This window comes from Triticum aestivum, chromosome 1D (genome assembly GCF_018294505.1).
Source record: "Triticum aestivum cultivar Chinese Spring chromosome 1D, IWGSC CS RefSeq v2.1, whole genome shotgun sequence".
NCBI lineage: Eukaryota > Viridiplantae > Streptophyta > Magnoliopsida > Poales > Poaceae > Triticum > Triticum aestivum.
Genome location: NC_057796.1, coordinates 3173165 through 3196640, shown reverse-complemented (window position 1 = coordinate 3196640; position 23476 = coordinate 3173165). Strand labels below are relative to the sequence as shown.

The 23476-nt window shown below is 45.8% G+C and overlaps 2 protein-coding genes across 9 annotated transcripts; one reads left to right on the top strand and one right to left on the bottom strand.

Annotated features, from left to right (window-relative positions):
• Positions 1-498: 498 nt before the first annotated feature.
• On the bottom strand, positions 499-11434 carry LOC123179797 (putative disease resistance protein RGA3). 8 transcript variants are annotated; one of them, XM_044591684.1, is made up of 6 exons: positions 11344-11434; positions 11075-11163; positions 10318-10392; positions 6689-6723; positions 1542-5900; positions 499-1350 (listed from the first exon to the last, which is right to left on the bottom strand). In XM_044591684.1, the coding sequence occupies exons 5-6, from the start codon at positions 5281-5283 to the stop codon at positions 1244-1246; spliced, it is 3849 nt and encodes a 1282-aa protein (XP_044447619.1). In that variant the 5' UTR covers positions 5284-5900; positions 6689-6723; positions 10318-10392; positions 11075-11163; positions 11344-11434; the 3' UTR covers positions 499-1243. The 8 variants fall into 8 exon arrangements, 6 of the variants coding, with proteins under 6 accessions (XP_044447619.1, XP_044447622.1, XP_044447617.1 ...); XM_044591687.1 differs by having other exon boundaries at positions 10318-10389; XR_006490592.1 differs by lacking the exon at positions 6689-6723 and having other exon boundaries at positions 5795-5897.
• Positions 11435-12409: 975 nt separating this feature from the next.
• Positions 12410-13829, top strand: LOC100125697 (glutenin, low molecular weight subunit 1D1-like). Its single transcript, NM_001405091.1, has one exon. The coding sequence runs from the start codon at positions 12604-12606 to the stop codon at positions 13525-13527; it is 924 nt and encodes a 307-aa protein (NP_001392020.1). The 5' UTR covers positions 12410-12603; the 3' UTR covers positions 13528-13829.
• The last annotated feature ends 9647 nt before the right edge of the window (positions 13830-23476 follow it).

Genomic DNA, 23476 nt, shown 5'->3' with positions numbered 1-23476 from the left:
ACCAATATCGAGATTTCCCGTGTCATACATGTCCAGCGAGAAGACCACAACTCCTTCTATGCCGCGTACTATTGTGGAGACCATTTTTTTTGGACGACACATCAATTATCTTTCCCGTTGCTTCTTACAAAAAAAATGTCTTTCCTGTTGCAACGCACGGACATATATGCTAGTAACTATTAAGCAATGTATTTCGGAGCTGATTAATATTTCTTTATTATGCAAGTACACTGCATAATATAAGGCCTAATAAATTTATACATGTGAGAAAAAAAATCTTGGGTCTTGGCATTACTTGATTCTTCACCACCTCTCAGTTTCATCTAGAAAAGGATGCCGAGATTGACCCGGTTAAGTGGATCAAGATGGTTGAGAAAGAGATCTCATTAGAATGTAAAAAGAAGAATCAAAGGAAAGGTCCACGCTTAAACAAACTGGTTACATGCATAAATAGAAAGGTCTGAATATGGACATGTCAATTCTTACACGGCAGGCAGATAAAATCAAGATCACTATTGCAACAACAAGATTACACAGTTACACAAGTTGACATATAATTATAAGTTAAATCCAAGTCGTGGCCACCACATGTCATATGCGGTGAGCAATCTAAAAAATGTATATTGTAACTTAACTTATGTTCGACGAGGGCGAAAAATGCATATTGTAGCTGAATCTAATCAGATCACGGAGGTGGAACCACACGTCGAGAGGTGATAACCTTAACTTGTCTTCTCCAGTGAAGCTCACTGCTGCTCCTTTGGGTGGGTGTGTACGACAGGGATCAGGACCAGACGCCCTCCACCGCAGGCCCCGACAATTCTCGATCGAGAGCGACTGTACTACAGTTGTAGAAGCAATCAATCACTCCCGTAGCACTCTAGCAGAGTAGAGCGGACATCAGGGGAGGGAGGCCTATTTATTATCCAAGAAACTCACAAGCATATCCTTTCCCAGGGCTGAAAACTACAGAGTGCAGACAGGTTTTCAACAACACTCTTGAGGAAGGATGATTTGACATGCCAGCAACATCTCCACGGTAACCAGCGCTGATGCAAGCTTTCCATCAGTATGGTATTGAAACAGATACCTGGCAGATGCTGAGGGAGATGACTTAATTCACAATACATATGTCTGAATCTGAACAAGATAGAAATCAAAGTTCAGCTAAGCCGATCGACCTGGTAGTACATTATTTGAAGCAAACAGAATCCATGCCGTTTCTATGTGGTTTCCGCCCTGCTTACTCCTGCATGGCTTGCTGGCGCTCCCTGGCTTGTCGAGTGGCCTTCCTCCGCTCACGGACTAGCCTTGGCATCTCCTTCCATGTATTCGGTTTAAGTGCCATCACTGCACATATCGCAAATGGCGTCAGAACAAACACGTACAAATTAATGTAACATAAAAATTTATACCGGACGGAAGTAAAATAATGGAGAACAAACTTGGACAAACATGCTGGCGTGGTAGATTTAATGGAATGGATGACTGCATCTGTTTGTTAAATGTGGCAAAGATAGAAGGACGTGCTGCAAGCATACCTTCATAACGGGCATCTAGTCCTTTGATGTTAATGCTGCCCAGTTGCTGCTGCAGGCATCTAGGGAGCTTCTTTATAGCAGGGCAGCCTGTAATTCCAACAAAGTAGAGAGACCTGTATACTTGCGGCTCATTCGGCAGGGATGCCAGGGTACTGCATCTTTCAAGATAAAGGTATTCCAGCGATGGGGGGTGCTCTCCCGACAGACACTCCAGCGATGTCAGCCCACTGTTGCCAATAATGCGCAGTCTCTTGAGGGGCGCAGGCAGACGAAGAGTCCCACCCAACATGGCAGCACAGTCCAGTATTGCTAGATATTCGAGATGGGGAGGAAGTAAATGCTCTCTTGCAGTTGGTGCTGTTGCTGCTGGTGGCTCTGGCATGATAGGACTTCTGCTTATGGAGGTAGTGGCTTCTGGATTCTGGAGCCCACCCAGCTGACATGATAGGACTTGAATGCTATTGCAGCCAGAAATATATATGGTCTTTAAGGATGGAGGCAGACTTAGAACCGCTTGTAAGCTTCCACATTCGACTAAACTTAGATCTTCTAGGCATGGACAAAAGTGATTCATGGGTGAGGATGGCAACTCTGATACAGCTGCAGGCATGACTGCCTCACTGCTAGAAGATCCTTGGACTAACTCCGGCATGCCCTGCTGCTTGCCGAATATGGACTCAAGCTTATGGCACCGACGAATATTCATTTCCTTGAGAGATGCCGAAACGTTGAACATCTCTACCAAATTTACACAATCATATAAATAAAGGGACTCCAGACCTGGCAGGTGTTGACTCCTTTCGGACGCCAATGGCTCAAGAGGAGCCTGTGCATATCCAGTCAGGTTTTCGCAGTTTCTAATCACTAATATCCTCAAGGATACCAAGCTTTGGAACACATTCTCTGGCCAGTGGATGAGCACATCGCATCTGTTAATTACCAGCTCTCCAAGATGTACAAAATAGTCCCACGGCTCTAGTGCACCTGGTCCAAAGAATGAGTTGCAGCGTCCTAACTCCATAACTGTAAGTGGGGATTTCTGGTTCCATTTCTCTTTGCTGTCGACCAGTACAATTGAAGTGCATTCAGACTCTGATGTTGTTTCTGTGTGTTCTAGCTTCAGTGTCAGCTTGGTCAATGAAGACAAATACCTGTCTACACAGTGGAAGATCTCTTGCTTCCCATCTTCAATTTCGAATAAACTGAGTTTTGGTGCTTTGGGCAATGCTACCAGTTTTGGGCATTTCTGGACTGACAGTTTCTCAAGCTCAGGAAACAATGTCCCTTCAACTGCATCCCATCTCTGAAAGCTCTCCAAGTCTTCCATTTTGAGCACCTTGAGGGCAGGAAAGGCTGAACGTACCAATCTATAACCACCTCCACTACATGGTTCTTCAAGCAATGGTGCTTCAGGTAAATTTATCAGCTTTGGGCATTTCTCAATTGACAGTTCCTCTAGACAAGGAAACAATATATGTTCTCCTTGAGTCTCTTCGACTGCATCCCATCTCTGAAAGCTCTCCAACTCTTTCATTTTGAGTACCTTTAGGGCAGGAAACGCTGAGCGTACCAATGTATAACCACCTTCACCACAAGGTCCTTGCAGCAATGGTGCTTCAGGTAATGCTACCAACTTTCCACAATTACTAATAAACAACTTCTCAAGCACAGGAAATATTGTTTGTTCTTCTTGCCTCTCATCTATTTCCGGCCATCTTTCAAAACCCAACAGATGTTCTAGCATAAGCACCTTCAGTTTTGGAAAAGTGAGGATTGTACTGCATTTGAACAAAAATTGCAATCTTTCACAATGAAAAAGATGGATCTCAACCATGTTCTGCAACATACCCATGCACTCTCCTCCATAGGAATATATCTTCAGAACCTGCAGCCCAACATGAGGTTCAAAATTGTTGAGCACCTTGCTGACACAAACAGAGCTCCATCTTAATGTCAGTTCTCTGAGATCCTTCTTTTTACCGAAATCTGCCACTTTCGCTTCTGTTTCTATATCGATATTCTCTAACTGGCATAGCTCTAGCTGCCCACCAAGGTTTAAATGCTGCAGCTCTCCAACATCACTGCAATCAGGACCAGGAACTCCTGCCACAAACCATGTCAGCGTCTGTAGGTTAGTGAGTTTTCCTAGTCCTGGAGGCATGCTCTTCAACCCCGGACATCCATGAGTGTAGAGGTGACGGAGGAAAGTCATATACTTCATTTGCATTGGAAGTCGTTCAAGATAACGGCAGTCGGAAAGGTCCAACACTTGCAGGTTATATAGAATACTTATATCCTCAGGAAGTGCTTCGATATCACTCCACGAGAGATCAAGGTACCTCAGGTGATGCAGATACTTTGGTTTGAGCGGAAATGATTCTGTTCCCAGACAGAGCTTCAAGGCATGCAAAGAGCTATATTTTGATAGATGCTTCAATGAGCTTTGAATAGGACTATCGCATATCAGTGTTTGAATGGCAGGGGACTTTTTCTCCAAAGAATCATTCAAAATACCTTCTGTTTCATCACATGACAAGAACAAATGCCGAGCAGTATCCGAAAGCCACTCAATTTGACTTGGTTCCTTAATTGCAACGACACATTCCTTTCCCATAACAGACATTGCAATATCATGCATAAGATCATGGATTTTGCATGTAGTTCTGAAACAGTACTGCTGATTTTGCATGTCACCCTTAAATTCCTCTATGTCCAGAAAGAATGACCTTGATGCTAGCTCACTGAAAATATGTTTGCCAACGGTTTCAAGACTATCTTCCTCCTGTTCTGGGATAAAGCCATTTGCAATCCAAAGTTGGATAAGCTTCTCCACATTAATCTTGTAATCCTTGGGAAATATGGCACAGAAAGCAAAGCATTGCTTCATGTGTGCTGGCAAATCGTTGTAGCTAAGCTTGAGTATTGGCAAAATTCCCGTTTCCTCAGTGCAGATACTGCTTCTAGATGATACAACCTTCCATTCTTCTACGCTGGTCTTGGTACGAAGTACAGAGCCCAGTGCAGTTGCAGCTAAAGGAGAGCCACGACATCTCTTCACAATCTCACCAACCATCTCGAGCAGCTCGGGAGGCTTTTCATTCTCTGAACTGAATGCTCTATCCACAATAATTTCCTCTATGAAGTAATCCTGCAAAACATTGAGATTGTAGGTTCTATCTACACCCATAGTTTCAGCAACTTGTTTATCACGGGTTGTTGTCAACACTGCACTACCCATGCCACCCTGTTGAAGACAGACCTTCAGCCTTTCCCACTTATGGACCTCTCTGTTCCAGACATCATCCAATACAAGGAGATACCTCTGCCCGCTGACCAGTTTTTGAAGTCTATCCAGTGCTGGTTTGTTTGTATCATCATTTTTCTTGGGGGATGCTTCAACTATACTCTTAGCCACCGAATTCACATCAAAGGTATCAGAGATGCAGACCCAGAGCTGCAACGGAAAATGCTTCTGAATTTCAGGTTCATTGTATATGAGTTGCGCCAATGTGGTCTTGCCAAGGCCCCCCATTCCAACAATGGGAACTACTGCAAGATTTGCATTGCTAGCTTCACCAAGTAGCACCTTAATGATATTATTCTTATCTTCGCGCCTGGATCTGCTGGCAATTTCTTGTGGGTCGATGATGACATAATCTGTGTGCCTCCACTCCTTGGACACTGGTGTCTGCCTCAACTGATTGGACACCAACAATGTCTGCCTCAACCCAAAGTCATGCATCTCTGCAATGAGGAAATTGACGCGGCGCAGAAGCAGGAGGCGACTCCGGTGAAGTTATGGCGGCCGGCGCCGAACGGTACACACACGGCACAAGACAGTGGAACACAAGGGCTGTGCAGAATGGTGAGAAGAGTGGTGTGAGCACAGGTGCAGGTGCAGAATGGAGAAGAGAATGGTGTGAGCAAGTCGTGCTTGGCTTTCTGTTAACCAATCACAACTACCCAATCTTGCAACGTTAACAGCTGGTGTGAGCACTTGGCATTCTTTTTGGGCATACCACGTTAACAGCTGGGGGTATCTTTTTTTCTTAGTAGGGACAGCTGGAGCACCAGACAACCAGAATATTGCAAGTGGGTCATTATAATTGATATTTATATGCCAGTAGAACCAATGCAGTTTTTCAAAATTTGCGTTCCACTGGCTGTGAAGTTAGCAAATACGATTTACTTTTTCCAAATACAAAAAGTCGCAGAAATGCAAATCTAAAAATTACCTGCGTGAGACAGCATACCTATTTGTGCAAAAGACAATTCATCTCGGAGTTTCTGCCACAGAGGGAAGGCCAAAACTTTGGTTTTCTTAATTGGTTGAATCTTGAATGCATCACATGCCTCCTGCTGAAGAGAGAAAACCCAGAAACGGCTTTGAGAGCTACAAAGGAACGCCTGTATTTTTTGTGTTAATATTGCCAATAATGGTGGATGGATCTAGCTGGTATTTCTAGTTTCTTTTTCAAGAATACGCTCAGGTCATCACACAGGTCATTTATTTGCACCAGCTGGTTGGTGCACTGCCCCTTCTCTCGAAATGTGCTTTCAAAATTCAAACACCTCATTAAGTGTACATTTTGATATACTAAAGTGCATATCAGCAGGAAAAACACAAATCATCGCTGGCATGTCCTTAAGAACTCTGGACTTTTTGGGAGATTAGAGGAGCATATTTTCAGAATTAGCACAGATTAGCACAGTCCTCATGGTGAGAACAACATATCCCAAATTGCCAATAAAAATACTACACAGATTAGCACAAGCACACTGCAGAACGGAGAAGAGAATGGTGTGAACAAGACTGTGCTTGGTTTGCGTGTGAGAAAAACGGAAGAGCATTGACTTTCTGGGAGCCAAGTGGCTGAGCTTGATTTCTCGGAACCAACCACAACTATCTAATTTTGCAACATCTCGGCACTGGGCATTCTTCCTGAGCTGACATGAAATAAGGCAGCTAGCACTGCATACCAACAGCTCGGGGTATCTTCATTTCTTTGCAAGTATATCATTATATAATGTATGTTAGATCCAATGCAGTTTTTCAAAAGTGACAATGCATTGGATGTGAACTCAGCAAACGGTAAGAATTTCTTTCCATGTACAAGAAGCTGCAGGAATGCAAATTAAACAATTACCTCCACCGACGGGTGACAACAGACATACAGTGCACCTACAAAACACAATCCATCTCTAATTAACGCATAACATGCTTCCTGCTGAAGATAGAAGACCCGGAGGCAAGTGGTTATTTTCTTGTCCATTTCTAATGACACCTCTAATTAACATTGCAGGGGGCAGGATCGATCTCAAAGAGTAGCATAATCAGCTGCAGATGATTATCACTTGTTCATATGGGCAAATGATATACTTAACATACGGATATGATAAGACACAACTAGACAATCTCCTATTATTTGACGATGGAAGATATGTACGAGTATACGATACAATTTGATGAACCTATTAGGTTCCATTACTGTGAGACAGTGAAAACCAGAATAAAGGGCTGTATGGAGTTTTTTTATCAGCCTAACGGGGTCGGCTTAAGTAACTAAAATAAGATGAAGCCTAACTTTTCAACCATACAAGCAACAAAGTTAAAGACAGTGAGCTAAAACAATAGTCGCGTATACCTTAAAAGATAAATTCCCAGTGCCTTTTTATTGATCATCACTGCGTATGGCCATATAATTTGCTATTAGATCATCATTATATTATATATTTACGTCGGTAGTCGGTACATACAATGCAGTTTATCAAAAGTGACAATGCATCCGCTGTGACCAAAGCAAATAGTACAAATTTTATTTCCAATTACCGAAGGTCGAGGAGTGCAAATTAAACAATTACCTCCACCGACGGGTGACAGCACACATACAGTACACCTACAAAATACAATTCATCTCGAGGACCACAATATTGGTTTTCGTGAATTATTGAAACTTGAATGCATCACATGCTTTCTGCTGATGAGAGAAGACCCGGGGGCAAGTGGTTATTTTCTTGTCTTTTATAATGACACCTCTAATTAACATTGAAGGGACAGGATCGGCTCTCAAAGATAAGAATAATCAGCTGGCAGATGATTATCTCTTGTGCATATGGACAGATGATATATACTTTTGTACTGATATGCTAATTCATGTTTTTCGACAATGAATGATATGTATGAGTATGAGATACAATTTTGACGAGCTTAATAGGTTCTATTATTGTGAGGCAGGAACTTATGGAGTTCTTATTATCAACTTAATGAGATCCGCTCATAACCAACTAAAATCAGATGAAACCCAACCTTTTAACCATACAACGGAGGCAGCAGAAATAAAGATAGAGAGCTTAACGAGATCCGCTTAACTAACTAAAATCAGATGAAACCTAACTTTTTAACCATACAATGGAAGACAAGGGCAGTGCAGAATGGAGAAAAGAATGGTGAAAACACAAATGCGGTGCAGAATGGAGAAGAGAATGGTGAGAGCAAGATGTGCTTGCCTGTAAGGAAAATGGAAGCCAACGTGAGTGTTGACTTTCTGTGAGCCAAGTGGATGAGTTTGATTTTCAGTAACCAATCAGAACTATCCACTCTTGCAACAGCTCAGCATTAGCTGGGCATTCTTTTTGGGAACACCACGTTAACAGCTGGGCATATCTTCATTTCTTAATAAGGCACAGCGACAAAGACAACCAGAATATTGCAAGTAGATCATTATATTAGGTATTTATATGCCAGTACATTGCTTGGCTGTGAACTTAGCAAATACGATTTTCTTTTTGCAAATATACAAAAGGTCACAGGAATGCAAATCTAAAAATTACCTCAACTGACTAGACGTGTGACAGGATACCTACTTGTGCAAAACACAATTCATCTTAGAGTTGCTGCCAAGGAGGGAGGGCCGGAGTATTGGTTTTCTTGATTGGTTGAATCTTGAATGCATCACATGCTTCGATTCCCGCTGAAGAGAGAAGACCCAGAAATGGCTTTTAGAGCCCGGAAGCAACGCCTGTATTTTTTTTATATTGGCAATAATGGTGGATGGATCTAGCTGGTATTTCGGGTTTCTTTTTCAGAATACGCTCAGGTCGTCTCACAGGTCATTTATTTGCCCCAGCTGGTTGGTGCACTGTCCCTCTCTCTAAATGTGACTTCAAAATTAAAACATCTAATTAAGTGTACATTTTGATATACCAAAGTGCATATCAGCAGGAAAAACACAAATCAGCACTGGCATGTTCTTAAGAACTCTGACCCTTTTGGGTTTTGTACATAATATTGTGGGAGACTAGGGGAAGCATATTTTCAGAATTAGCACAGATTAGCACAGTAGTAATTTACGTCAGTACATAGAATTTCTGAGCAAGCACAGTGCAGAATGGAGAAGAGAATGGTGTGAGCAAGCCATGTTTGGCTTGCGTGTAAGGAAAATGGAAGCCAGAATGAGCATTGACTTTCTGGGAGCCAAGTGGACGAGCTTGATTTCTGGGAACCAATCACAAACTATCCGATCTTGCATACCGTATTAGCTGGTGACAGCACTGGGTACCTTCATTTCTTAATAGGCAAAAGCTTGACAAACCCTCTTATTGCAAGTCAGAATGAAGATTTCTCATTCTTAATATCGCAAGTAGGTCATTATATTACGTATTTACGTCAGTACATCCAATGCAGTTTTTCAGAAATGACCATGCATTGGCTGTGAACTCGGAAAATAGTAAGAATTTTCTTTCCAAATACAAGAAGTCGCAGGAATGCAAATTAAACAATTACCTCAACTGACGGGTGACAGCACGCATACATTGCACCTACCAAATACTACCTCCGTTCCATAATATAAGAGTGTTTTTTACACTATTGTAGTGTCAAAAACGCTCTTGTATTATGGGACGGAGGGAGTACAATTCATCTCGAGGACAACGACATTGGTTTTAGTGAATTCATTGAAACATGAATGCATCACATGCTTTCTGCGGACGAGAGAAAACCCGGGGGCAAGTGGTTATTTTCTTACCTTTTTTAATGACACCTATAATTAACATTGAGTTAACTGGGCAATTCTCTTCTCCTTAATTAATCGATGAGGCAAATCTTTTGCCTCCGTTTCGAAAAAATAATAATAATTAACATTGAGTACAGGATCGGATCTCAAAGATAAGAATAATCGGCTGGCAGATGATTATCTCTTCTGTATGTGGACAAATGATATATACTTTTGTACTGATATGATAATTTACGTTATTCAATGATGAAAGGTATGTATGATTATGAGATACAACTTCGACGAGCTTAATAGGTTCTGTTATTTTGAGGCAGTGAAGACCAGAATAAAGGACTGTATGGAGTTCTTGTCCTTTATTAACAAGGTCCGCTTAACAAACTAAAATCAGATGAAACCTAACTTTTTAATCATACAATGGAGGCAGCAAAAATAAAGATAAAGAGCTTAACGAGATCCGCTTATAACTAACTAAAAATCAGCTGAAACCTAACTTTTTAACCATACAACGGAGGCAGCAAAAATAAATACAGAGAGCTAAAAAAATAGTGACGTATACATTAGAAGATAAATTCCAGTGCCCTTTTATTGATCATCACTGCCTATGGCCATATAATTTGCTATTAGATCATCATGATATTAATATATTTATGTCGGTACATCCAATGCAGTTTTTCAAAAGTGAAGATACATTGCCCGTGAACTCAGCAAATAGGAGTGTTCTTTCCAGATACAAGAAGTTGCAGCAATGCAAGCTAAACAATTACCTCCACTGCTGGGTGACCACAGGGAGGACCACAATATTGGTTTTCGTGAATCTTGAATGCATCACATGCTTCCTGCTGAAGAGAGAAGACCCGGTGGCAAGTGATTAATTTTTCTTGTCCTTTATTAATGACACCTCTAACTAACATTGAAGGGGCATGATCGAGCTCAGAGATTAGCATAATAAGCTGGCAGATGACCATCCCTTGCTCATATGGACAAAGGATACACTTAATATACTGATATGATAAAAACACAGCTTGACAATCTCCTGTTATTCGAAGATGAAAGATATGTATGAGTATGCGATACAATTTGTGGGTTTTCTTTATTTTTGAGACATACAATTTGGTGAGCTTAATATGTTCCGTTATTGTGAGACATTGAAAAGCGGAATAAAGGGCCATGTGGAATTCTTTTTATCAGATTAACGAGATCGTCTTCACTAACTAAAATCAGATGAAGCCTAACTTTGCAACCATACAACGGAAGCAACAAAAATACAGACAGAGACCTCGAACAACAGTGGCCATATGAATGAGATCTGGGACTCGGCCATATGAACAACAGTGAAGATAAATTCCAGTGTCCTTTTATTGATCGCTGCCTATGCCCATATAAATGAGATCTGGGACTCAGCCCGCTCCAACATGGCTCTAGAAAGCACATTTCCTCTGACGCACATATGAAATACGACAGTACAAAACAGAACAAACACTGAGATTATAATTATACAGATGACTGGATGCTGTAACTAACTTGGATATCGCTGCACCGAAGACGGACTTTCTTCTCAGACATCAGAGAGAAACGGAATGTCCATGCCAACTGCTTCTCCTCGACTCCACCTGCACAGCGCGCATAGGCGGAAATTTGATGATTATTTGAAGTGACATACACATAAAGCACAGAGTTACTCAGCTAACAAAGCACGTATGTACATCGCTGTCAGGCTGAATCCTGCTTCCTGACAATCGGAATTCATGTGAATCGAATCGCTGGAAGAGACGGACAGACAGGATCGATACCTTGTGTCCACGGCGAGGCCTGAGTGGCTGCCGTCGACGTACGACCCGCAACCGACGGAGGAGCTCCGGGACCTTCTTGTCGAGACCATCTGCAATGGAAGTAAAAAAGAGCTGTTAGAAGAGGATCCGAAAGAGGTTGATGGTAGGAAGGAATGGGAAGGGGAACGAGTGGGTGCCTCGAGCGGCCGCGGTGGTGGTGGGCGGGCGGATGCGGAGGGTGGGAGGGAGGCTGACACCTCCGCCGCCACAGACGTACGTGGAGCGGCCGCGGGCGGTGGGATCCGGGAGAGGCTGCGGCGGCGAGCGGTCCGGCCGGCGAGGAGGACGGGGAAGGGAGAGACGAAGACGACGCAGATCGGCGGAATGTGGGCTGGGCTTGTGACTTTGAGGCCTCCGAAAACTATAGCCCAGTTCGAATTGGTGCCCTAACACACACAACACTTACGTTGGGCCTAATCGCTCGCTCCTGCCCCTGCTCAAAATTTTTTTTGCTCCAGGCTGGGGGCCTCTGTTCCACCCCCATCTATCGCTCCACCTCCAAACAAAAAAAAAATCTATCACTCCACCTCCACTCCAAAAATATAAAATTCTATCAATCCACCTACGCCTCGAAAAAAGAAATCTATCACTCCACCTCAGCATTGATGTCTCTAGCTTGTAGAAACTGCCATCCTTTACATGTAAAACGGATTCGATGAGTCATGTCATGCTCTATAGACGTCAGTTCATCTTATCATCTTACAGGAAAGTACAAAGTTAGTTTTCTGAAAAGCAACCGAATATAGAAGAACACTCCACACTCAAGGCTTTACTAATCGAGCATATCCTAACAGCCCACACATGATTGCAAACTTAGTCATACACAAGTTTTGCCTTTCTTGTTTACGGCTGACAGCCTATACAAGGTTCCAAACTCGGTTGTAAAAGTGATACTATCTTGATAAGTGTGTGACATGTAAAGTTAATAAGGTGAGTCATATATAGCAAATATCGGGGTTTCTGTACTTTGTGTGTGATCGTATGCACAACTAAAAATCAACTTTGATGATCAATATATCCAAAAGTACGCTTGTAGCTAGTGCAAACCTAACCCAATGTAACAAAATAATTCATTTCAGATGGAGCCAAACAGAATTATTAAAGCTGATGCAAAGAAGGAAAAGAGGTGGTTCCTGGGCTACTATAAATAGGCATGAAGTATAAAGATCATCACAAGCACAAGCATCAGAACCAAGCAACACTAGTTAACACCAATCCACCATGAAGACCTTCCTCGTCTTTGCCCTCCTCGCCGTTGCGGCGACAAGTGCAATTGCGCAGATGGAGACTAGATGCATCCCTGGTTTGGAGAGACCATGGCAGCAGCAACCATTACCACCACAACAGACATTTCCACAACAACCACTATTTTCACAACAACAACAACAACAACTATTTCCTCAACAACCATCATTTTCGCAGCAACAACCACCATTTTGGCAGCAACAACCACCATTTTCTCAGCAACAACCAATTCTACCACAGCAACCACCATTTTCGCAGCAACAACAACTAGTTCTACCGCAACAACCACCATTTTCACAGCAACAACAACCAGTTTTACCTCCACAACAATCACCTTTTCCACAACAACAACAACAACACCAACAGCTGGTGCAACAACAAATCCCTGTTGTTCAGCCATCCATTTTGCAGCAGCTAAACCCATGCAAGGTATTCCTCCAGCAGCAGTGCAGCCCTGTGGCAATGCCACAACGTCTTGCTAGGTCGCAAATGTTGCAGCAGAGCAGTTGCCATGTGATGCAACAACAATGTTGCCAGCAGTTGCCGCAAATCCCCCAGCAATCCCGCTATGAGGCAATCCGTGCTATCATCTACTCCATCATCCTGCAAGAACAACAACAGGTTCAGGGTTCCATCCAATCTCAGCAGCAGCAACCCCAACAGTTGGGCCAATGTGTTTCCCAACCCCAACAGCAGTCGCAGCAGCAACTCGGGCAACAACCTCAACAACAACAATTGGCACAGGGTACCTTTTTGCAGCCACACCAGATAGCTCAGCTTGAGGTGATGACTTCCATTGCGCTCCGTATCCTGCCAACGATGTGCAGTGTTAATGTGCCGTTGTACAGAACCACCACTAGTGTGCCATTCGGCGTTGGCACCGGAGTTGGTGCCTACTGATAAGGAAAGATCTCTAGTAATATATAATTGGGTCACCGTTGTTTAGTCGATGGATATGTCGATGCAGCGGTGACAAATAAAGTGTCACACAATGTCATGTGTGACCCGCCCAAACTAGTTGTTTAAATTCTGAAATAAAATAAAAATAAAGTTGTATCAAGACAATGTTCATATTGGCATTGTGTGGATGTCAATCTGATTGCCATGCTTGCAAGTTCATAAGTTTGTCTTTCCTTGTCACAAGCGCAACCTGGTGCCTTAATTAATTATCAATGTACTGGAATAATCACTATTTAAATATAATAGTGTCACTGTAAAATTTGGGTTGAACTCTTTATTGGTTGGAGATTTGAGATCTTGTTTTTTATTGGTTTGTATCTAGTACCAACTAGTACCACTGTCTACAGTGACAATCACAACCAGTTTTGTTGCTAATTATGTTTGCTTTCTTGCAAATACATTCATTGATTCTTTGCATGTCAAATTATTTGCCGAGAAAAATACCAGCTTTTTCTTGAACTTCACAAACACCACTAGCTAGTTAATTTGAAATAAGCTGCCAATTTATTTCCTTGTATTTATGCCCTTTACATCGAACCAGTACAATCATTGTGCTAGCTAGAGAAAAGGAGTTGCTGGCACGTTCATGTCTAGAACTAAATCAGACTGAATTGAACTTGTTCTTTACAACTAGCTAGGAGCAGAAAACTTACTGTGAATTGCACTTGATTATATTTGATTTTGTTTAAGAGCTACAGGGAAAAATCATCAAAAAATGCCCTAAAATATCTTATCGTAAAATAGGTTCACCAGGAGATACAGTCGCAAGAAAAAAAAGGCTCACCAGGAGATAGATGCTGCACATTATCATTTAGAAATTAGACCAAGAGAAATGTGGATTTGGCGGCTCATAATTCTATAAGACTATAACAGGTTGTCCAATCATTTAGAAATTAGATCAAGAAAATGTGGAACTAAACATATTAATGGCTAGGATCATATTTGCACTGTGGGAACTTGGTATGCGCGCTCCAACATGCCCGTTGAAAGCATTTTTTCCTCTGATGCACATATGAAATATGACTGGTCGAAAACAGAAGAAACAGTGAGATAATATGGATGCTTGGATGTTGTAACAAACATAAACTTATTATATATATATCCAATCCACCGAGCGGACGAACATCCTAGGAGCTTTTCTCTCGGAGATCGAAAAGAAACGAAATGTCCACGCCAACTGCTTCTTCTCCATCTGTATAACGCGTGTAGGAGAATTATTTTGATGATTATTTGAAGTGGCATCCACATAGAGTACAAAGCTATTCAGCTAGAAAAGCCACAAATGTACATCACTTTTAGCCTACATGACTGAACTCTGCTCCATGACCTTCTTGATTCATGCGGCTCCTGAATTCATGTGAATCGAATCGCGGAAGAGATAGGCTTTCAGGGTCAATACCTCATGTTCATGGGAAGGCCGGAGAGGCTGCGTCGATGTGCAGCCTGAACCCGAGGAGGAGCTCCGTGTCGGTGTCAAAACCGGCGGATCTCGGGTAGGGGTCCCGAATTGTGCGTCTAGGATCGATGGTAACAGGAGACGGGGGACACGATGTTTACCCAGGTTCGGGCCCTCTCTATGGAGGTAATACCCTACTTCCTGCTTGATTGATCTTGATGAATATGGGTGTTACAAGAGTTGATCTACCATGAGATCGTAATGGCTAAACCCTAGAAGTCTAGCCTATGTGTATACGGTAATGAATGTCCCCTATCCGGACTATGCTCTCCGGTTTATATAAACACCGGAGAGATCTAGGGTTACATGGAGTCGGTTACATAAGAAGGAATCTTCACAGCTGGTCACCTAGCTTGCGTTCCACGCCAAGGGAAGTCCAATCCGTACACGGGTGTAGTCTTCGGCCTTCGTATCTTCACAGCCCATCAGTCCGGCCCAATGAATAATAGGCCGGACGCCCGAGGACCCCTTAGTCCAGGACTCCCTCAGTAGCCCCTGAACCTGGCTTCAATGACGAGGAGTCTGGCGCGCAGATTGTCTTCGGCATTGCAAGGTGGGTTCCCTCCTTCCGAATTCCGGAATAGTCTTCGGATGCAGTAGATATATTTGGACCTGTGTATATAATTGCAAAAAATACAATATTCCACGAGTCTAATTTGTTGATAACTGTTTACAACATCGCATCACGCCTGCCCGGTTACTATTTCCAACCGTTGGCTGGCACGTCGCCCCACGTCTCGGGACGCGGTTTTACTGGCACGTCTTGCCAAGGCAGAGATCGTGTTCCCTTATTCACGGGACTTTCATTAATGCAAGCGTGGGTAACCCAACCGTCCCCTGGGTACAACTCTCTGGGGATAGGTAAGTTTCGAGACCCAGGTGGATACCCTTAGTATTTGGGGTCTTTATATAGGGCCCCAGACTCGTCTTCTTCCTTTGCGCTTGCTTCTTCCTCAACCCTAGCCACCCCAAGTTCCAACCCTCGGGTTCCCATCGCCACCAGCCCTAATCATGTCCGAATCCAGCCGTCAAGGCCGGTGGGTGGCTTCTTCTATCACAGAGGAGGATATTGCAAAGCTCTGCGCAGTGAGGTATCTGACCCCGGAAATCCTTCATCAGCTTCCTGCACAGGGGCAGGTCGTTCCTACCCCCAAATCCGGCGAGAGGGTAGTGTTTGTGTCCCACTTCCTCCATGGGTTAGGTTTCGCGCTTAACCCCTTCGTCCGGGGGCTCATGTTCTACTATGGGCTAGACTTTCACGATCTAGCCCCGGACTCTATTCTTCTCATCTCGACATTTATCGTCACGTGTGAGGCCTTCCTTCGGACTCCTCCGCACTTTGGTTTGTGGCTCAAGACCTTTGATGTGAGGCCGCAGGTGACAGAGGAGGAGCAGGCAGAGTGTGGCAGCGTCACAATAGGCAAGCTTGCCAGCGCGGTTTGGTTTGAAGGATCTTTCACCAAGTCTTCCGACCTATGGCAGCACGGGTGGTTTTATATCAACGAGCCGCGGGGCTCCAAGTGGGAGGCTACGCCTGCGTTCCGACCCGGCCCTCCAATTCAGCTCGCTTCATGGATCAATAAGGGACTGGACTGGGGATCCGTCAATGAAATGCAGACTCTGCAAGGTCGCATCCGAAGCCTTACCAAGAAGGGCATCGGTCTTGTGAACGTCGTTCAAGTAATGCTAGTCCGCCGGACCCTGCCATGTCAGCGGCGGCCTCTCCGTATGTGGGAGTTTAATTCAGAAGGGCAGCGGCCTCTTCAGCACTTCTTCGGCACCACGCACGAAGGAATGTGGAAATTATATTTCGGGGAACGAGAGCAATGGCCGGACACCACCGAAGATGTCGGCCTTGACTGCAATCATCCAGACACCGCGGTAAGTACTCAAACGCTGAACACATTCAAGCATCTCTTGACAACATACTGAACAATCCGTCCCTATACAGGACTGGATAAAGAAAGCAGTGTTAATCTGGTGTCCGGCGCCCCTTCCCGAAGACTCTGCGACCGCCCTGCTGACGAGAATGCTGATTCCCACACCGTACCAGGTTTCTGCGGAGGAGGGCGAGAGCGGGGAACCCGAAGGTGATACCCGCCCTGAGGACGAATTAGACATTGTGTTCGGGGAAACCGAAACTCTTTTGCCCAAGGGCAAAGGTGCGGAGGAAGCTCTCCATGGCAAAAAGAGGGCTGCTTCCGAAGATCAGGAGGGGAAGCCTTCCAAGAGAGGAAAAATGCCATCGTCGGGCAGTTTGGGCCGGCCAAGCGATGCTGCCGTAAGGCTTTCTGGCGAGGACGAACCTCTGGCCAAACCGTAAGTGAGGCTGGGGCACTTTAAACATACCTCATTCTTTTCCTATTAGTGAAGTAATCATCCGACATATGCACATCCACGTAGGTTAACGCCTGGTGTTTCTCAATCATCCTCCTCCTCGGGAGACCTTCTTCCGGAGATGATGGAGAGTGACACGCCATCTCCGGCTTCTTCGCGCAACAGGGGGGATGATACCGAGGTATCGTCCCGAAGGGCTCCTCCCCATCGTCAAGCGGTGCAGGAAACGGAGAAGGCGTTACCCGAAGGTGGTGCCTCTGTCACCCAGGGTTCGGGAATCAAGAATGACGGCCCCGAACCATCCGGTTTACAGCCGGAGATGATTCTGGGGGAGAATAAGCAGATTAATTCAAAGGAATGCCGTACTCCGGCGGCGGTTTCCGAAGACCCCGGAGCGCCGGAAATGTTGACGGACATGCTGCGGCGAGCGTCCATTTCAGAGAAGCACCATGCCTTGATGGTTACGGTGGTCGAAAAGGTTCTATCCGCGAAAAGCGGATTGAACGAGGCCTTCTGGAGCCTTCTAAGAGGTTTTGAGGTTTGTGATGTAGTTTTGCCAATTGAATGATTTTGACAGAATGCACTTGTTGTATATGCAGTAGCCCCTGAGACTCGGATTGCCTTCCGAAGGAAGCGATCGGAGGATAAAAAAGATATGCTCAGTTACTAACCTTGAATCAACTTGGAATACAGGCTGCCTCGCCTCCTGCGGCTACCCGAAATACGGAAGTGGCCGAACTGCAGCGAAAGCTGAATATTGCAGAAGATGACATTGCATTGATCAACAAGCGTCTTGACGACTCGCAAGGTATATAGTTCGAGCATTCCTTACACGAATGTTCTTGTAATGTAGGCCTGACGCCGAAAAGGGTTTAATGTGCATGATTGCAGATGGTGTTCCCTCCGTTGAAGCTCCTTGTGAGGAGCTAGCCCGGCCCAAGGAGCAGGCCCGGTGTAGTGATGCGGCTGCCGAGAAGGCATCGGCTGATCTAAGAGCCGAATAAGCAGCTCGGCGCCGAAGTGAGGAGAAAATATCCGCACTGGCGCTTGAATTGAAGAATACTGCCAGCCACTGTGAATTCCTTGAGAAGGAGAATAAAGCCAAAATGGCTGAACTTGATAAGGCCGTTCGAGAGGCGAGTGAAGCTCGGTCTGAATCTAGGGCAGCTTGGGAAGAGATTCGGCAGGCTAAGGAGATAGCGGCCGGTAAGCCCTTTTTGCTTCAGACTAAGTTTGGCGATCCGGACTATGCTCAGCTAAACCAGGTCTGGAGTTCTCCGACTGAATTTTTGGACTTGCCGAAGAGTTCTTCCAATGCAGCGCAATTTTACCAAGCGCAAGAGGGGTATGCGATGGAGAAGCTTTTCTGGTCACAATTTGGCGCCTCAAAGCGCCCTCTGTTGCTAAATGAACAGATGTCCCAGTGGGCCGAGCTTCATAGGATATCCGGCGACGCCATGAAGAACGTCATAATCCGGTTGTGGCCGAGTGAGCCTGTTCCCAAGAGCTATTTTGGCCTGGTGCGGCGTCTTGTTGATGCTGTGCCGCGTATCGATGCTGCGAAGCGGTCGGCATGCACTGAGGGTGCACGGATGGCCTTTGCCCGAGTCAAGACGTTCTGGGGGAAGATGAAGGCCATCGATGTTGCGGCGAAGGGTCCGCCCAAGGGCAAGGACCGTAATGAGCCGGAGCATTATTTTGAAGACGTCCTAGAAGCCGCCCGCCTGATAGAGGGTCAATGCTCGAAGAACATAATGTTCGAGTGAGGTGTATTAGAATTGTAAAAGACAATTTTATGATTGATCTATTTTATATTTTTGCTCCAAAGCTTGAATTCCTCCTCTGCGGCCGTTTTAATATAATATGAAAGTTTTCCAGTCGTCGGCTTCAGCCCCCTCGTAGGAAGTACGGGGGTGTTCGAAAAAACATTTAATCACTCTTTGTCCAATGTCTTGGTCCGTAAAGGAGGTGATAATGCAGCGAACCAGGCAATCGGACTATAAGGCGTTAACACTTTCACTTAGCCATAGGAGTTTTATGGTGGGGCTACGACATTGCCCCTGGTGTGTATGCGGCGTATAATGCCTTGCATATTTGATCTGAAAAAGATCCCTCGTATGACACGGAGAATCGCTAAGGATTCCAAGAAGTCGTCAAGTGGTTAATCAGCTCTCGCCGCATCATGACAGTCAGTTTTCGGCTTTCTCTACTGAGGTGCTCGTCCGGTTTAGAACAGGGCACAATCGCAGTAGTTCTCCCTTTACTACCCTAGCCGATAGAGCGGAACGTAGGGTAGCAAGCACAGGAGCCGGGCAACCCAACTATTGACCCAAGACAATGATTCGGAGCTGATGCATATAAGGCCAAACTTGCGACGCCCAAGTACGCTATAGAGTTGTTGGGACTTTTGCTGGCAACTCTTTCGTTCCCATACCGAGCCCCTGGCAGGGTATGCCGAGGTGTATCTGTAACGCAGCCATTGAGGCCGTACTCATTGTTGCAAGAGTATGAAAGATTAGTTCGGACGAGGTTTACTGGGAACGGAGCAATATGCCAATGACGAATTTAAAAATAATAAAAAAGAAACCACAAGCCCGGCTATTTGACATGCTCGGGGTCGGGTACAGAGGAAAAAAAGGCTTAATACAGGCTCGGAATAAAGAGTGTGGTCTACAAAAAGTTATTTTGGACCTCCTGTCGCACGTCTGCGCCGCCCGTCCTCGGGGAGGGGAATCCTTAAGGGAAGTAGCCCCTTAGGTGAGTGTACGGATCCGAACTCCGATAGAGTCCGTTGTAGATGCTGTCATGTTGGTCACCTGTTCTTAAGAAATGATACAGAAAAATAAGAAAAACGGATAAGAACGTTACAGGGATTCTTGCAGGCTTGTCCATATTGTGCTTCCGCCGATGCCCATGGTATCTTGAGTGCGTAGTGATGTATGCGTGGTGTGAATCTCGCCGGTATGGTAGGTGGGTGGCGGATGCCGAACTGCTATTTCTGTTCCGAGAGTGGTCGAACTTCGGAGGGAAACTGCTTCTGGCCCCTGATATTCGGCTGGCGAAACGCTCCGTTGTCTTTATCGCCTGGTGGCCTCCTCCCCTTGCTATCGGCGTTGAGCTTGCCTGCCTGCTTGAGGACCCAACAATTTCTGTTAGTATGGTTAGCTGGCTTATCAGGATGACCATGAATCTGACAAGGTCGGTCCAATATTCTGTCAAGGGTGGATGATCCATCCTGGTTTGCCTTTAGTGGCTTCTTCCATTGACCGGGTTTCGAATTGTGAAATTCGGCGTTGACCGCTGTGTCGCGTAATCCTTCAGTATTATTGCGACTGTTGTGTTCGGTTCGTCGAGGCTTACCGTTGCCGTCTTGAATTTCGGAAGTGCCCGGGTCACTGGCGTTGTTGCTCTTACGAGCGAGCCAGGTGTCTTCTCCCGCACAAAAGCGAGTCATCAGAGCGGTAAGGGCTATCATGGATTTGGGTCCTTCCTGGCCGAGGTGACGCGCTAGCCATTCATCCCGGATGCCATGTTTGAAGGCTGCGAGGGCTTCTGCGTCCGGACAGTCGACAATATGTTTTTTTTTTTGACTAAGAACCTAGTCCAGAGCTCCCTGGCGGACTCGCCGGGCTTCTGGACAATATGACCAAAGTCATCAGCATCTAGTGGCCGGACATATGTTCCCTGGAAGTTGTCTCGAAAGGCGTCTTCCAAGTCTTCCCAGCTACCAATAGAATTTTCTGGTAAACTGTTTAGCCAGTACCGGGCTAGCCCTTTAAGCTTGAGAGGTATGTATTTAATGGCATGAAGGTCGTCTCCGCGAGCCATGTGGATATATATGGAGGAGGTAATCCTCAATCCATACCGCGGGATCTGTTGTTCCATCGTATGATTCGATATTAATGGGTTTAAACCCGTCTGGAAATTCATGCTCCATTACCTCGTCGGTGAAGCAAAGAGGGTGTGCGGCTCCTCTATGTTGAGCCACACTATGAAGCACCTCCGGCGGACTCTGTTTACGGAGTTCGGATCGAGCGTGGTCGGCTCTGTTGTGTCCGAATAGGTGACCATCATTACGGTCGGGGCATGTCCCCGCGATCTGTGTATTGACTTCGTGTGTCATGTTCTACCCTCCAGGTCCTTGGATGTCGCGAGTGTTCCCCCGAGCTGTGTTGTTCTTGTTTTGATGGCCGGATGGGTTGGTATGATGCTCTGCTTGGGCTACTGCTTTGTCCGGACCGAACTGTGGTCGGCCTACATCCTTATTCGATGGTGGTGTGGGCTTCAACGCCCTGCCATCGTATTGAGGGGGCCACCTGCTGTTGGGGTGGCTCTTGTCTGGGCCAATAAGGCCGTATTGTTCGGCGGCCAAGACCTCGGTCCATCTATCATTGAGCAAATCTTGGCTCGCTTTAAGCTGCAGCTGCTTCTTTCTTAGGCTCCTTGCAGTGGCTATGAGCTGGCGTTTAAAGTGCTCCTGCTCGAGAGGTTCCTTAGGCACGATAAAATCCTTGTTGTCGAGGATCTCCTCTTCCTCGGAGAGTGGGAGATAATTGCTATCCTCTGAGTCTCCATATGTTACCTGTTCATCAGGGTTGTCTTGCCCGCCTTCCTGTTCCTCCTGTTCGGATCCTACCTCAACAGGGTCTTCATCGTCCGGAGTGTTGTCTTCTCCGGTGCAAGTGTTATTTTCTCTTGAGCGTCGTGACTTGGAGCGGCGCAAGGCGCGCCGGTGTTCGGACTATGCACCAGGAGGCTTATCCTCAATTGGATCCTCCTTGTCATCGTCGAAAGCATCGTTGGGTGTGTCTATCATACACACGTCATACCATGAAGTGGTCATCCCGCGTCTAGCGGGTAGTGAGTTCTGGCCTTGCCCCTCATCGTCGTCCGTACCGTCGATGTCTTCAGGGCCGAGGTCAAGCGTGTTGGTTGGGTCTTCGACAGTGGCTATGAAGTGGGTGGTGGGTGGGAAGCAAAATTCTCCATCATCAGCCGTAAGTTCGAGCCGAACATAGTTCAGTGGCGAGTCGCCTACCAGAGATAGGTTTTTTAGTGAGTTTAGTACATCGCCCATGGGCGAGTGTTGGAAGACGTCTGCGGCGCTGAACTTGAAGATCGATAACCGATCGAGTTCGGCATCTGCAGACTCGCAAGGTTCGGAACCTGTCGCCGGGGACGAATCCGGGGTTCCGCTGATGCGGATATCATACGCAGTAGAATCTGTGTGCGGCTCGAACGCCGCCGAATCGGTAGCCCTCGTGATGGGGTTGAGCTTCCCATCCCGGGACGACTTGATCTGCTCCGGATCTAAGGCCAGAGTTGCTGTAGGAGCTATCTCCTCGATGCGGCCCAATGACAGGTTTAAGCCATGTCCATCGAGGCGGCGGGAGCGATTGCCGCGGTCTTGAATCCGTCGAAGATCAAGTCTCCACGGACGTCCCCAACGTAGTTCAAGCTTCCGAATCTGACCTGATGGCCAGGGGCGTAGCTGTCGATCTGCTCCAGATGGCCAAGCGAGTTGGCCCGCAGTACGATGCCACCGAACACGAAGATCTGTCCGGGGAAAAAGGTTTCTCCCTGGACAACGTCACCATCGACGATTGAAGGGGCCATCGAACCTTTTGTCGACGGCACAGTGGAACTCTCAATGAAAGCACCAATGTCGGTGTCAAAACCGGCGGATCTCGGGTAGGGGGTCCCGAACTGTGCTTCTAGGATCGATGGTAACAGGAGACGGGGGACACGATGTTTACCCAGGTTCCGGCCCTCTCTATGGAGGTAATACCCTACTTCCTGCTCTATTGATCTTGATGAATATGAGTGTTACAAGAGTTGATCTACCACGAGATCGTAATGGCTAAACCCTAGAAGTCTAGCCTATGTGTATATGGTAATGAATGTCCCCTATCCGGACTATGCTCTCCGGTTTATATAGACACCGGAGAGATCTAGAGTTACATGGAGTCGGTTACATAAGAAGGAATCTTCACAGCTGGTCGCCTAGCTTGCCTTCCACGCCAAGGAAAGTCCAATCCGGACACGGGTGTAGTCTTCGGCCTTCGTATCTTCACAGCCCATCAGTCCGGCCCAATG